Here is a 16,681-nt window from a genome sequence, read left to right on the forward strand (position 1 = left end):
TCGCCCAGGCTGAGTGCAGTGGCACGATCTCCCCTCACGGCAAGCTCCACCTCCTGGGTTCACGCCATTCTCCTGCCTCAGCCTTCCAAGTAGCTGGGACTACAGGCGCCTGCCACCACGCCTGGCTAATTTTTTTTGGTTTTGTTTTATATTTTTAGTAGAGATGGAGTTTCACCGTGTTAGCCAGGATGGTCTCGATCTCCTGACCTCGTGATCTGCCTGCCTTGGCCTCCCAAAGTGCTGGGATTACAAGCATGCGCCACCGCGCCCAGCTGTGTGTGATTTTTTTAATCAGCTAAGCTGTATCCTCAATCTCCACTTAAAAATGCTTAATTATACATCAAATCTCAATGTATAAGGAAATCACATAAGTACTTAACGTGTAGGGTTCTTATGGGGACTAGTGAGAAGTAACACTTAGATCATGAAGGGCCTTTTATAAGCTTTGCTCTTCCACCTAATGCTTTTCCTTTTTTTTTTTTTTTTGGAATGACTTGGAGATAAAGAGAAAGCTTTAATTATATGAAGGATATTAAGTACGGTGGTGGTGACATGAGATTCATGTTGTAAAGAATCACTCTGGCAGCTTTGGGGAAGACAAATGGAGATAGAATGAAATAAAGGATGGAGATACACGTTGAGAATCCATTAGGATGCTGGGCAAGACACTATGGACGGAGGCAGTGGCAGTTGGTATGGATGGTAGGGAGAGATCAGGGTAAGATTAAGAGACAGAATCTAAAAGATTAAGTCACTGATCAGATGTCAGGACATGAAGAGTTAGGAGTTAAATGCACATTGGTTCTTGCAAGTCTCTGATAAAATATTAGTTTTTAGAAGGGTTTGAGTTTAAGTACCTTTATTGTCCCAGGAAAGAAAATCTACCTGTAAAAGAAGAGCACCAACATTTGATCAGATTTCAGACCTTTTTTACTCTTCGGAATGAAAATTTGAGCTTTTGATCATTGTTTCTTCTGCTTTCCAGAGCTGACCCTGTGTTTTTCTACAGCCATTTTTTCCTAACCCTCGAGTATTAGTTCACAACTTACATTTAGTGAAGCTGTTTTTCTCTATCTCTCATAACAAATGTACTGATAATATTTAGGGCTAATTGTATGCAATTTACTTTTTGAATTGTGGTAATCATTATTGCTGTTTTTATTTTCATCTTCTCTTCTGCAGGCATCATCAGCTATAGATATTCAACCAAATTATGCCCTTTGGGGTGATTTTCAATTTTCTCCCTTTGGGAGGCATATTTTTTTTGTCAGTCATGAAGGGTTCAGATTTGGATTATTAAACACTAGTTTCCACATTGGACCATTTAACACTTTACATTTCCTTGTCTTTGGAAAACTTAACTTGCCCCTATGCTGTTTGGGTGTTTTTGAAGACCACATCTAATTTATGAAAGAATGACCTGTCCTCCAAACCCATATTCTACTTCTTGTTGCACAGAAAGACCTGCAGTACGGGAGGGTAAAACAGAAGTAGCTTCAGCATTCATGGATTATTTATAGGAGCACCTCTGGGGTCTTTTCCTGAGCTCTGTGCCTACGGGAGTATGTGCAGAAGTGTTTGGCTTTCCTTGCTACAAGAAATAGTTAAACATATGTCTGGTAGTCTGTGACCATAGCAGTGTGCTGCTTTTAAAGTAAGTAGATTACGTTGCCACAGATGCTCTCACCACTAGGGCCCCTGGAGGGTCAGGACTTCTTGATGTAATCAGTTTTTTCTTTTTTTTTCTTTTCTAGTAGCTATTGTTCTGTAAATTGTGGGAACTGACTGGGTTACAGAACGTGAATTGATGTTCTTCTCTGTTTTAACCTTCCAGAAATGCATCTTCTGCAGACACCGGGTTAAGAGGGTCTCTGGAGCCTGCATCCAGTGTTCCTACGGTCGCTGCCCGGCCTCCTTCCATGTCACTTGTGCCCATGCTGCTGGGGTACTGATGGAGCCTGACGATTGGCCTTATGTGGTGAACATTACATGCTTTCGACATAAGGTCAACCCCAATGTGGTAAGACGTGCCCTCCCTTCCTCAGTGCTAGGACCGCGTCTGGATTTTCTCCTGTTTTAGGCTACCTCCCAGACATAACGTGCTTTATTCTGTAATATTACTCATTGTTGACATGTCTGGACCGTGAGTTCCTTGAGGGCGGGGATTGCACACTATTATTTACTGGTATTTGCCTAGGACCTGTCAAGTGTCTGGTGCACACTAGACACAATAAATCTGTATGAGTTGAATGAGTGAATGAACAGGTGAATGCAGAAAACTCTTCATGCCTGTTCTGGTGTTGGATCTATACACAGGGCTGCTGAGTTTAGTTGTACACATTGTGCACTACCCATATCCAGGATGAGAGTGATCATTTCTGCGAGGGGATCACCACCTGAGATTATGTAGTGAACAGTCTATGAAACTGTACACTGTGGTCTTGGGATGTTGTTTTATCTCTTTTAGAAGAAACAAAGAGCAGCGGCACAGTAAAGGAAGAGGTAGGATGGCCAGGAGCTGTTGGGACTTTGCTGCCTGAGATGACATATGTGAGGGACAGCCTGGGGCTCTGGAAGGAGTGAGGATAGTCTCATAGAAAAAAATAGAAAAGTAGAGGAGAAATATAGAGAACAAATGTTTTTGAGCTTATTTCTGGGAAAAGTGTTTGCAACCAAATAACATGAATTTAGCCATATTTCTGTTGACTTGTCCTTGGAGAATGAAATCTTTCCTCTGGTTTAAACACTTAGAAATATGCCAGTGTAGGGATAGTTGATATGTCTTTGTTAGCTTTCCATTTCACCATAATTGTTTTTGGCTACCAAATAGGAGGCTAAAGCATTGTCTAGATGCTCGGCCCTGCTAACTTGCCGCACTTTGTTTTCCCTGAGAGACTTGGCCACAGGCTATTAGCAGCCTAACATGCTTGTCCTATGTCCCTAATAACCTCTTGTGAGCGGCCTGCCAAGTCATCAGCATTGGCTTGTGGAGTCACACGCAACAAATCTCCCAGCTCTTTGTAATGCTTTCAGCAATTTCCATTGACGTCTTGAGAGATATTTGATGTTCGTGGACTGGGGCTCTGTGCGGATGTGAGTGGATGCACAAATGTACAAAATGATGTCACCAACTGTCACATCTATTTTATTTGTCTTATTTTTTCATTGTTTCAGGTTCCAAGTTGCATATTCATTCATGCCTTTTCCATAGTTTCTTGAGTTGATGTCCTTTTGCTAAGAATAGTATTATGTATCCAGTAGAAAATACATTTTAGCAACTTTTAAAAAATATAGTAATAACACCTTACATGACTGTGTGCAGTCAACAGGATTACCTCATTAGAGAATGTATATGAATGCATTTTGAGATGTGAACAAGTTCATGACCTCTGAAGTCAGAGTAGTTGGTGTTCACACTTAGATTCTGCCAGTAACAGACTGTGCAACCCTGTGCGAGTTCTTATTTCTGAGCCTCAGCTTCGTCATCTGTAAAACATGGTATCCCACCTCACCATGTTGTTTTCAGTTCACAGCACAGAGTAAGCACTCAAAAAATGAAAGTTGTATTGCTACTACTACTTCTACTGCTGCTGCTGCTGGCGCTACAATCTTATGTGAACTGGGCCACGTGAGTAGTGTTTTTCCTGTTTTGAGGATAAGAAACCTAAGTTCAGAGAAGTTTAATTCCTTGCCCAAATAGATGCAGATAATGAGTGGCAGGTGCTGGAATGTAAATGCTTTTTTAGCTCATACTCTATTATTTGGTGAATTCCAAACCTCAAACAGCGCTAGAGGTGTTCATCTGAAGCTTTGCTTGGGATCATGCATTACCATTTTAATTTTCCAAAGCCCTGTGGTTACTGATGATTATATTGAAGTTGCTATTAAAGAGATCCAGGTGTTTAATCAGGACTCATTCCTCTTAACTCTGGTGTGTGGTTCAGTCAGGTTTAGGTTACTAATGTGTTTCCTAAATGATGATGAAAAAGAAAATATTTGACTTTGAGGTGATTTAGAAACTACTATCTCCTACAGATCCGCTTTCAGCTTGGTATACTTTGTAAAGACTGGGGAAAACATCATGTAATTTACTACATTACATGAGGCAGCTTTTCCTGATGACGGAAAAATTTTCGTGTTCATAAATTGCCTTTGCTACATTTTCTGGGAGAAGCACTATTAGCACTCTATTTCTGAAGTATATTTCTAGTAGCTATTTCTTATCCATTCTTCTTCCATGAGACTCCAAGTATGGATTCCTCCCCAAAGTGTTTGGGAACTAAGCAGAAGGAATTTATAGAATCTGGCAACTTTGGTTAAGAACATTGTGATTTGCCCTTATTGCTTTAAATGTTCTTTCCTTATCAAGCATAGAAAAGTTCAGATTCACTCAAATATTTCTCTTTGTGTCAACTGTGAATGCTAAGAGATATGCTTCTTAGAGCAGAAACTGTAGTTTGTCTGTGTTCTCAACCATGCATTGATTATTTGAAAGTAATGGGCAATTGCCGAATCATAGCAGTGAAAACTATAAAATAAAGTTCAGGCTAACTTGGCAGCCTGGCCCAGTTGTTTTACAGAATAGTGGAGGATGCCTGTACAATTTAGGTGAAATGAAGTATAAACCTACTGTTGCTTCAGTAGAATCTCCATTTTTACTCACTTTAGGGTTTTTGAGTCCCTTATTTTTTATTTCTCCCAATTATTTGCTATAAAGCATCCAAAAGGACCATTTTAAGGAAAATTCTACTATTCCATTAGTGTCATAAATTATTATTTTTTAATTAATATATTTTTAAAATAGTTCTCATGTTGCGCAGGCTGGTCTCAAACTCTTGAGCTCAAGAGATCCTTTAGCCTCAGCCTCCCGAAGTGCCGGGATTATAGGCGTGATCCACTGTGCCCAGCTAATTATTTTAAGTATATGAGCTTATTCATTGTTTATTGAGCTTTGGATTTAAAATTATTTTGAATAATTGTATAAAATTCATCTGATTTATTAACACATTATTCCATCAAGCAGCAAGCAGAGTTTATAATTAGAATAGGCAGTGTTTGAAAAAAATAGGGTAGAAATTCTTAAAGATGGAAAAGAGTATGTCACAGGAAGTATACAGCTGATCCCTGTTATTTCAACCTAAATTTTAGCATGTGTTTGCCAGCGTTTTTGTCAAACACCGTTTTTGAATGTCACTGCTGTGTTTGAGATGTAAGGTCTCCTTCATGTGTGCACATGAGTGTGTGCTCATCTGTCAATGTGTGTCGTCATGCTGTCCACTTCACCACCTTTTGCATGATTCATTATAACCTATTTTCTGGCTATATTTCCAAAGATTCCACTTGGATATATTCCTAACCCAATTATCTGAATGTTGCACAGATGTTTGTAAGGAAAAGACAACATAATACATAGTAGTTATGAAACTGAAAGCCTTGGAAATGTATTTTTTCTTCAAAGCAAATAGTCAGCTACCTGTAAACCATATACTTCTGCAAAATATAGCACCCCACCGGCCATCTCACACTTGAGTAAACTAGACAGATGCCCAGTGGAAGGGATGCCTGAAAAACAGAGATGAGAAGATGGCATGCAATGTTTTTTCCTGGCAAGTTACTTAGTAAACTTTCATATTAGGTTAGAATGATCTGCATATTTAATTCACTGCAATGAACATGGCCCCTTTATACATCTTATATGAGGTACATAGTGTTTTTTCTTAATATTCTTTCCTCCAGAAAAGTATGACATTTAAGTTGTATTCATAGTTTTAGAAACCTTATAAGTCGTGGCTATTAACATGGAGACAGATACCTATTTAAAAGAGAGGAAGAACTTTTATAGAGAAAACACTGCATTAGTTAATTTATCTGATTTTGTGTATTTTTCCTTTAGTAGTATTGTAGCTATGTCAGGACAGTATTTGTTGTTGTCGTTGTTGTCTTTTTATTTCTATCAGCTAGCACTTGGCTATCCATAGGAGCAGCTTGGTATAAATTTGTTAAAATAATTATCTGATGCTAGGGAATGGGATTAGTGGAGAAGAACAAGAACTAGTGTTTATTGAGCATCTTTTATGTCAGGTGTGTTAGGTGTTTCACATATGCGCCTTATTCAGAGCAGTGTTTTTTGTGTGCATAATGGAAAGCAGGGTGGGTAGGGTGGCTTCTGTACTGGCACCTCCCATTCTAGAAACTCATCTAGGATCTTGTTATTCCACCGTCTGTCTCTCTTTCATGTGTCTTCTAACACTCATCTCAGTGATACAGCTGAGTCCTTGCTCAGCACTTACTGAATGCTTTTTTGTTTTTTATTTTTTTGGGACAGGGTCTTACTCTGTTGCCCAGGCTGGAGTGCAGTGGCATGATCTCAACTCACTGCAACCCTCTGCTTCCTGGGCTCAAGTGATCCTCCCACCTTTGCTTCCCGAGTAGCTGGGACTGCAGGTGTGTGCCCCCATGTCTGGCTAATTTTTGTATTATTTGTAGATACTGGGTTTTACCATGTTGCCCAGGCTGGTCTTGAACATTTGGACTTGAGCGATCTGACTGCCTTGGCCTCACAAAGTGCTGAGATTACAGGCATGAGCCACCACACCCAGCCTGAATGCTTTTTCCAGCCTCTGGGTCTTTAGGCCAGTTTTATTGCAGCTTCTTCCTGTCATCATGAGGCAGGGGCTTAGGACAGGAGAGGACACCACAATACACAGAATCTGCTGAAGGGCTCAAAGCAAGAGCTCTGTGGGTTAACCTATGACTATATAACTAATCTTGGGGTGATGATGTAGTGGGCTACCTCTCATTGCTAACAACAGTGAAACATTCTAGGCCTCATTAATATGGAAAGATGGATGTTTGAGGCTTCCAAATTCTATACCCTAGAATAGTAGTTCTTATCCTGTATTGTGTTGTAGAGCATATTATGCTTTTAGTGTCTGTTATTGAGAAAATACTTAATGAAAAAATAAGAATCAGTATACTTTTATGTGAATTCATTAATTATAAAAGGCCAAGCAGTATTTCAGGTTGATTATGGATTGATAGGGAGAGACTCCAAAACACTCACTCCCACTGTAACATTCCCTTTTAATTAGCCAAGGATGCAGAATTGTAGCACTAGTGGATTCAGCAAATAGGGTAGAAGTGAATGCAGCCTATAATAACAAAACTTCCCCCTGGGTCCTATTTCCCTAATGGCCATATGCAGTTTTGTATATGTGTAGGCTGTTGCCAGATCTGAAACTAAACATGTATTTTTGCTATACTATAGGCTTTTATACTTGGGTCTCATTCAGGAAAACTGAGTATCCGTGCTTATCGTTTTAATAAAATTTTTCTAAACATGAAGATGCCCTAGTTCTTAAACCAAAATCAAGGTCAGCAATACTATATAATCAACTAGGGGAAGGAAGTAGTTCTGTTCCCAGATGGGTACCTGAACGATATCTCTCTCCAACTTTCTAGAATTTTTAGAAAGCCTGTTTTCCTCCAGAGCCTACCCCTGATTCTGGTTTATACATTTCAATCCAATTCGTTCCAACAGGATTTTTGGTTGGAAGGCCAGAATTACATTTCACCATATATGCATTTCACTATATTGTGCCCCTTGGATGTAAGACGGGTTGTCAGATAATTGTGTTTTTGTAATTAAGCAGCATTCAGCTAATTTATATCTGTGGTTAGGACTTTGCTTAGCTTTGCTTTATATTACTTGACTCTTTTAAACATCATCATGGTTTGTAGTCTTTTATGAGCCCATTTCATACCAGTTGACCAAAATTTTCTTCTTGATGTTCTTGCTCCACTTGGGCCTTTTGGAGCCTCTTCTAGGTGACACTTTATTTCTAATTTTAAACCACTTTTAAATGGTTTGACTGTGTCCCCACCCAAAATCTCATCTTGAATTATAACCCCCATGTGTCAAGGGCAGTCCAGGTAGAGGTAATTGGATCATGGTGGCAGTTTGTCTCACAAGATCTGATGGCTTCATAAAGGGCTTTCCCTTTCACTCAGCACTCATTCTCTTTCCTGCTGTCCTGTGGGGAGGTGCCTTCTGCCTGAGGCCTCCCCAGCCATGTGGAACTGTGAGGCAATTAAACCTCTTTCCTTTGTAAATTACCTAGTCTCCAGAGGTTCTTTATAGCAGCATGAGAATGGACTAATCCACACTTGTAGACGTCTTTGAAACTACCTTTGTTTTTTCTCAGCGAGAAATGCCGGAGTTATCTTGGTTTCTATTGTACCAAACTTGGAATCAGTGATTCATCAAAGAGCCCTGGTTCTGTTTTATGGGAGCTCTACTAGAGAACAAATTTGCCATGAAAGGTGCACATTACCATGTTTTGTTTCATTTGAGTGCTGGCTAATTTAGTACTAGAGGCACTTTAGTGACAGAGCAGATGAATAGTATTTTTCTCAAATGGTTCAGGGTTCATGTTGATATGTCCAATTTACCTGGCTTTAATAAATTCATTTTTACATTGTTCTAACTTGAGGGCTTATTAATGCAATTTCTTCTTTCCTAAGTGATGCCTAAAGATTTGGACCTGTTTTTCTAAAATTCTCTTAACTCTTCCTGGGTTTGCATGGTTTAGCAGGTGGGAGTGAGGTATAGGTTGGGCCTACCACCTTCTCATCCTCTGTGTGCTTGGATCCAGAGCCTGATTATGTGCACATGCTCTTCCACAGGGTACCTTTGCTTTTCAGGTCTCTTTAAGAGGAAAGTTTACAGTTCCTTTGAAGACAGTTTCCCACATTTGAAAATATTTTAAACCTATTGAAGAAGGGATGAGAGTGGGGTAGAAATCTCAGAAACTAACCTCGTCCCAAGATTTTTAAACTGACCTGAAACCAAGGAAAATACAGCTGCTTTTCACTTTCAGTATTGGAGAGAAACTGATAACTAAATATGGCAACTATACTGCTTGCTTTCCCTTTCTTATCCCAGCACTTGTTTAGCCAGATGTAAAAAATATGGCTTAGCACAAAAGTTAGTTACGGAGAACTTTAGTTAGACTGCCTTAAAACTGTTCAGTTCGATATATGTAGGGACCGTGAAGCATCCTGGAAGTAAACGTAACTTTTTTTCTTTAAACTTCTCCATCTGACTTCATTCTTGCTGACCAGACCTCATTCACACGACTGTTTCAAGCAAACATATATATATATGTTTTTTTGATGAGACAATGGTGGGACACATTTATTTAATACAATGTGATAAACTGCGTTCTAAAGGCTTTTCAGATACTAACTTATTTAATCTTCAGTGCCCCATTCATGGTAGGTATAGGTTGAGCATCCAAATCCAAAATGCTCCAAAATCTGAAACTTTTTGAATACCAACATGACACACAAAGGAAATGCTCATTTAAGCATTTCAGAATCCACAATTTAAGATTTGGGAAACTAAATCAGTAAGTATAATGCAGACACTCTAAAATTTGAAAAATTCTGAAATACTTCTGCTCCCAAGCATTTTGGATGAGAGATGTGCAACCTGTACTATTATCTTTTTATTTTTTTTTAACAGATGAGGAAACGGAAACAGAGTTTAAGTTTATATAACTTGCTGTATATTACACAGGTAGTAGGTGGAAGAGCTAGGGTACAAAGCCAGGCAATCTGACTCAGAGTCCAGGGTGTTCTAAGCACAGGGAATAGTGTGTGCACAAACTTCCTCAAAGGCCTGGTGTATCTGAGGAAGGCTGAAGAGTTCAACGTCACTGGGTCTAAGACATGTCAGGTTTAGGGGGAGTCAGGATGGAGTGGTGAGTGGGAGGGTGGAGCTGGTGAAGTAGATTGGGTGATCAGAGATTGAAGACTGTCTTTCATAAAAAGTGAAACCCCCTTTTTATATGTCCCTGAATTAAAATTTAAAAAATCTTCTCCCATCTTCAAATTAGGGAAACATTCTTGGCTAAACAAGGATCCGTTTTTAGGGACGAGGTGAGGGACAGGAAGGATTATCCTTTCTAGAGGAGATGGGTCATGGTGAGGAGAAGATTGTTTTGGGGAGGCCTCCTGGGAGCAAGACCCACAGGTACTCAGTTCACCCCTTGGTGGGGTGCAAACGCGTTACCCAATAGCTGTCTCTCACGTGCACCCACATGCACAAAGTGGATCATGCTGGGACCAGGCAGGAGAGGCTATTATTTATCTTATTTCAAGAGTTCCTCAAAGTAGGGAAGATTAAAAAGAAAAAAAGAGTTTCTCATTCAGGCATTACTCTTGAGACTTTCCTTCCTCCATGTTCCCCAGGGGAATTCCTTGGACTCCTTTGCCACTGCTTCAGGCAAATTTAGGGGAGTTCTGCTTTATTCTACAGTGGATGGTCCCATGCAAGGTTTATGTGCGGGCAGTATTAGGAAGCTCAATCTTGAGGCCAAGTGGGAGTGGATTAGTGAGTAGAAGGGATTGATTAGAGGCAGGAAACTGATGCTCCAGAGCGGGTGAGAAGAAACAGAGACCTGGATTTCCACCATGGCCGTGTCCCAGGATGAGGAGAAGGGTCTTGATTATGGGGACACTTTGGAGGTGGAATTAGAGGCCTTAGTAAATCAGATATAGTGGAGAAGGGAGAGAGAAGACCCCAAGGGACAACCAGTTAATTATAACTGATTATGAGTAGGAATTTTGCCTACTGTCACTTTCAGTGTGCCCGTCTAATGCCAGTGAGCTTGCCCTGGCCCCCACAGGGCTGATACATCAAATGTAGCTATAGGTTGAATCTGTCCTTTCAATTTCCTTTTTATTTTCCCTCACTTCATCTGGAGCTCCCTTCCATGGCTTGTTACTGTTTTCTTTTAGTTTCTGCTTTCTCCTTTTCGTAAAGTGAACCAGAGTTTAGCTAACACTCATCTCACAGTAATCTGAATGGTGTCATTTCCGTAAACCCTCATCTGTGTCTCTGAGATCCTGGGTGTCTTTGTGTTTTGCTGATGATAGAATTGTTTTTCCTTTAACAATTTGGATATTGCAAACTAAAATTCTGTTTAACTAAGTTTGTTTTGACCAGCTATACTCTTTTTTTTCTCAGACTTGTACATAATCATCTAGTTTTTGTATATGATTTTTTTCTTCTACGTAAGTTTTTAAACAAATGGTCTGCTGAATTTGCAGTGTTATTATTGACAAAGAGAGATTTCTGACCAAAGCAAAGGTATGGAGTAAAGAGAATTCTTAGCAAGGACTTAAAAAACACTACAGTGATTCAGACCTGAATCTGATCAATATTCCTAAATCTAACACACATTTTAAAAAAGAAATCTCTCACCTTTCTGTCAATAGAAGGGTTTTGTTGAGCTCTCTCTCCACTTATCCCAATGATAGGAAGTGAAGATTAGATTTGCCTGGGAGGAGGAATATTTAGTGTAGACCTTTTAGAATATTTACATTCAGAACCTATCTTTCTCTTATTCACATTATCAGGTGAAGCCAGAGAAGATAAAATTTTTCTTAATTTTGCTAGGAAATTTAAATATATCCCATTAAACATTTTTAAACCCTGTTCAGTACCCCCTAATTTGTTTTCCCACTGCTGATCTTTAGCCATTTCCATAGGAAGGACTGGGTCAGTGAGTACTGTGCTTCTCTCTCTGTTCTTTCTGTTGATAGAGCAAGGGCTTAAGGAGAGCCGCTGCAAACCCCCATGCTCACAACAGCCTCAACATACTCTATGAAAGAAAGCAAGGGAGTTTAACGTGATTTTGGAAAAATTACTCTAAAAATGGTTGAACTCTAGGCTATTCTTGGTACTAATGAAAAATAATTTCCCGAGCATTTGATGAGCTCCTATTATGTTGATGAATCTTCAAAGTCTGGGAAATGAGCTTCAAAGTCTGGGAAATCTTCAAATTCTGGAAACTTCTCAGAATTCTGGATTCATGAAGGCTTGTACTGGAGAGCATCAGGAGTTGCCAGCATCTGGGAGTGTGGTATAGTCAAAACAATCGACTCCAGGCAGTCCTGCATTCTGGTTCCTGCTCTGCTTCTTTACTGCTTGCCTCTTAGAACCATGCTGAAGTCTTGTTGAGAGACTTACCCGTATCTTAAAGCCCTGATAAATACTGATGTGAGGCCAAATGGATCCCAGGATGAACATATGAAATTGCTATTTTTTAGGTTAAAATTGGTTTAATACCAGTCATTTCGTAATATTTGATATAAAACATATTCAGAGGAGAGGGGCTGCTACCATACTATTCCTTAAATTCTGTTTTCTGGGGAGAGATCCTTTAGGCCTGGTTCATAGTAGTTAACATCTGAAACATACTGAAACATAGGAAGCACTGAAAATCTTTCTGCAGCTATGCTACTCTTCTTTAGTTTGAAAATAGCTGACATTGTGCATGTGAGCTAGGAATTCATGTTCCTGAGTCTTGTCACCCTCAGGGACAAAAACACAAAATTTTATCTGTTTTCATATGTATGTGGGTACATTGAGAAATTAGTAACAATTGATAACGTTTTAAACTTAATTGGAATGAAGGGAATTAGCACCTATTTAGTTATGAATAATCACATCAATATATTAGCATTTTCATTAGTAAAACTTAATAGCTTTCCTGTCTCTCAAAATATGGCTTTAGTTCTGTGTGTAATAATGTGGTTTCAGGAAAAATATTTACCTAAATTTTTTATTCTGTCCTTATAAAACTGCAAATTGACCCTGATTTTTAAAAAATTCAAGACAAAGGCATTTTGGTGTAGGTGTTTGGTTTTTATCACAAAAGCAGACCCATCAGAATTCTTAGGTGAAACTTGTCAGTGCTGTGTTTTTTACTTGGCTCTGTCATTGCCACCACAGAGTACACTGTGGAACCTGGGAGCCCCTTAGCCGACCTAGATCCCACTGTGGGGGCAACTGCATTAAGAAATACTTACATGGGGCTAGGTGCAATGGCTTTTACCTGTAGTCCCAGCCCTTTGGGAGGCTGAGGCGATATCAGCCTGGGCAACATGACAAAAACCCATCTCTACCAAAAATACTAAAATTAGGTGGGTGTGGTGGTGTGCGCCTATGGTCCCAGCTACTTGGGAGGCTGAGGCTGTAGGATCACGTGAGCCCAGGAGGTAAAGACTGCAGTAAGCCAACATTGCGCCACTGCACTGAAATACAGCCTGGGTGACAGAGCAAGACCCCCATCTCAAAAAAACAAAACAAAACAAAAAAAAGAAGTATTTACATGGGACACTTGATATTTGACAACTTCAAAGGCCAACTTACTGAGGAAAATCAACTCTTCCATTCCAAGGACCACCTATTTGGTTTTTTTTCTTTTCCCTAGATAAGGTGTACTTTCATGTAAAATGCTTTCTTGCTTTTGCATGGAATTAATATTTCTCAGTTCCCAGGAAATTTTAAGCTTTGCAGCAATTTGTACTTTTTAAAAATATAATTAAGGCATACAGAATCGTCTGATAGCTTGTTAAGAAAATTAAGTAGTGACATTAATCTCATATTTTAATATTGGTATTAGAGTCAAGCATCATAGATACAGTAGAAAAATATAAATGGAATGTGTCAACAGACACACAACAGCAAAGGGTATTTGACATTCCAACATCTTGTAATGCGTAAGAGGCAGGATATTCAATTCCTTCACGTAGAAAACAGTAATTAGATGCCATAGCCATAATGAAATCCTTAGATACTGACAAAATGTAATGAAAGTTTAATATTTTTAAGACTATTAACTACAAGCAATAGAAAAGGCAATTAAATGAAATAACTTCCAATATTTCTAACTAAAAGGCTACCCTCCAAGTCTTGATTGTGTGCCCACTTTCAACAAATATGATACGCAAAACTCTGGATTAGCTCAAAAGGCCTCCTGAAGCCTCTTGGCAGGAAGCCAGTGATTCCAGAGGAATGCCTTATCTTCTTTGTCATATCCTTCCATGGAATATTGGAGCATCCCTGGGCTGTGCACATTTCTCACATGCAAGTCAATACTTCTTTTCTTTCCAGGGAAAACGGGCAGTTTCTTGACCATTGCCAGTCAGAAGTTGGCATCTTTTCACCTTGAAGTGTCACATGTCCTTTCTTGTCTTCTCATCCTACGCTGGTGTAGTGGGTCAGTGAAATTATAATGTCTGAAGAAATGTAAGAAATTCCTGTTTCTTCTGGAATGATACTCTGAAATATCATTTTGGTTTCTCTCTCAACCATAACTGGGCAGACCTGGCACTCGGAAGCTTTTGGTTGCAGCAGGAGGCAGGGAGAAGTGAAACTTTCTTCTTCGTAAGCATCAGATACCTTTATGAGTTATTTTCCGTTTTGTTTGTCCCTCCTTGAGTGGGCCTTTTAGTTAAGTTTGTTCACCTTTCCCCATACATTTCTCAGGAATTAGAAGAAAATACAAAATTTGGTGAAATCCTTACATTCCACAACTTTTAATTATACCTTAAATTTTCATCTTTATTACATATTTGGAGAACAGAGCAGTGTCCTTACTGCATCTGAGAAAGTAACTTTAATTGAGGTAATGTGGATCACCTAAGGTTATATGGACCTTAGGTGATCGAGAGCAGGAGGGCCGCAGGCAAGAAACTAGGAAGGATGCAGTTACCGTTAGAGCATCCCAGTTCTTTCCCATCCTGCCCCCACGTGAACCCCATAACATACCTCTCTTTCATGCACAGTGCTGGGTACATGGGTCCACTCAACACTAGACAGTGTGACAGATGGATTTAGTTTGCTGATTAATACTGGACTTTAAACACTTTGTGGATTTATCCTTTTTGAGTAACATTGGCAAGATAGACAGAATATGCGCTCCTGCTGTGGATGTGATGGCCAGTAGAAAGCTTTTGGCTGACTTTCCTTTCACTCTACCTTTAGTTGCTTCTTCTGAAGTCCAGAGAAACCTAGGAAGTTTGTGTTTTCTCTTTCTCTGTCATTCTCTCCTCATGTAAGCAGTATGTCTCTATAGGTACGATTACCTCTTCCTCTCTAATTTTGTCTCCTGCTAACATTTGTATAGTGTGTTTTATAGTTACACATAGTACATTATCTCATTTGATGTTCATAGTAAACTTGTGTATGGTACATATTATGATTATACCCATTTGACAGATTATGAAATTGAATTTCAGAGAGGTTCAACAGTCTTCAAAAGTTACAGAATGTTCAGGTTGTCAGAATCAGAGCACATGGCATTTCATTTAGATTGTGCTGTTTTAGTAGTCATTTTTCTAATGTGAGACTATGACTTGGATTTGTTTACATGGTATTATGATTTACCTGGACTTCCTTCTTGGTGGTACGGAAAATCTGTTAAACTATTTAATTAGTCTGTTTTACTTTGGGTTACCTTGTTCAATAACAAAATATTTGCATCTGTTTTAGGTGTGTTTAACCCATTCACCAACTGTATTTGAGAGTCAGAAATCGTTACAGGCAGGAGTTACCATTGAGGGATACCCTGTGTTCCTTGCTTCTCTCGTTTGAAAGTGTCCCATCAGAAGTCATTTAAAGGAAAATTATCTTATTGTTGAGTAAATACTTTTCCTTCCCCTTTTATTCTTTCCAAATTGTAATTCCTCCAACTTTGTTATTTATTTTCAACATTGCTTTGAATATTTTAGGTTCTTCACATTTTCATATAAACTTTAGAATCATCTTAATTTCTACACACACACACACACTGCTGTTAATGACTGGGATTGTGGGAATCTATTGCTCTTCCTAAATTATATTATTGGCACCCAAGAAGCCTGAAGAACTCCTGAAATAAAAAAGCCCAAGGTGGAGCTTCTGGGGCCTAGCATCTGGGGACTCACTGATTCTCTAGCAACAGTAATGAAATCAGATGTGACTGTAGGTGAAGCTCATGCCAGGTTTTAGCTTAGCAGTGGCCGAGCTCCACCAGTCAAACTAATGTGAACTGTCGTCTCTGCTCGTGATGAATTAAGTTGCTTACTATTTAGAATACGTAGCAAGCAGGTGGTGCGTTCCTGTTGAGAGGTTGCCACATTAACACAGTGAGGCAAAGATTCTGCTATATCTAAAGATGGTTCTCTCTTCCCAGTACTCTTCACTTACCAAACAGGGCCACTACCTCCAAGGTGAGCTCACGATTCAGATGGAAAAAAATTAGTTTTTCTCAGCATCTAATGCAGCCTGTTTGTGCTTCTACAGACGTTAAAGTGAATAAGACCTTAAATCTGCTGGGAATCTGCTTACCACCATTTCCCACTGTATTATATGTTTGTAATTAAAAACCCATGAGAAATAAAAGCACACGTGAACAAACAGATATATGGAAAATTAAATACTTGTGACGTTTTGTTGAGTTGTATGTGTGTTTGTGCTGTAAGAGCAATTATTTGTTCACGAAGTCACAGGGATTTAGGTTTTTCTGGGTAGAGGATTTTTACATAGCTCTTGTAATTTACAAAGAAAGCTCTCACTATGACAAGGCAAGTTTAGATGAGTGACTCCTGCTGCATACCTCTGGTAAAAGAAGAATAGTTTGTATTGATTTATTTATTCCAATCCTTGTAGAAATTTTTATCAGATGGACACTTTGAAAAATACAATAATAATATTTCACAGGTTATTAATTCATAGAAATTAAGGAGAAATAACAAGGTTGAGATGGTGAAAGGGTCATTGCATACAAATGGAAATGTGCTGTTTGGCCTGTACATTGACTAAGTTACTTAGTTTGGTTTCTTCACC

General features: G+C 39.1%; 1 protein-coding gene across 4 annotated transcripts in view; it reads left to right on the top strand.

The window, feature by feature from the left end:
* KDM4C (lysine (K)-specific demethylase 4C) overlaps positions 1-16,681 on the top strand; it is a 443,327-nt gene that overhangs the window by 371,266 nt on the left and 55,380 nt on the right. For 3 of the 4 annotated variants that reach the window (XM_011969890.1, XM_011969891.1, XM_011969893.1), the window contains exon 18: positions 1,835-2,020. In XM_011969890.1, coding sequence (XP_011825280.1) covers positions 1,835-2,020 — 186 coding nt within the window. Of the gene's footprint in view, positions 1-1,834; positions 2,021-3,526; positions 3,629-16,681 lie in introns of all 4 variants that reach the window. The other variant, XM_011969889.1, reaches the window with a different exon arrangement.

Source organism: Mandrillus leucophaeus, unplaced genomic scaffold (genome assembly GCF_000951045.1).
Source record: "Mandrillus leucophaeus isolate KB7577 unplaced genomic scaffold, Mleu.le_1.0 Scaffold92, whole genome shotgun sequence".
NCBI lineage: Eukaryota > Metazoa > Chordata > Mammalia > Primates > Cercopithecidae > Mandrillus > Mandrillus leucophaeus.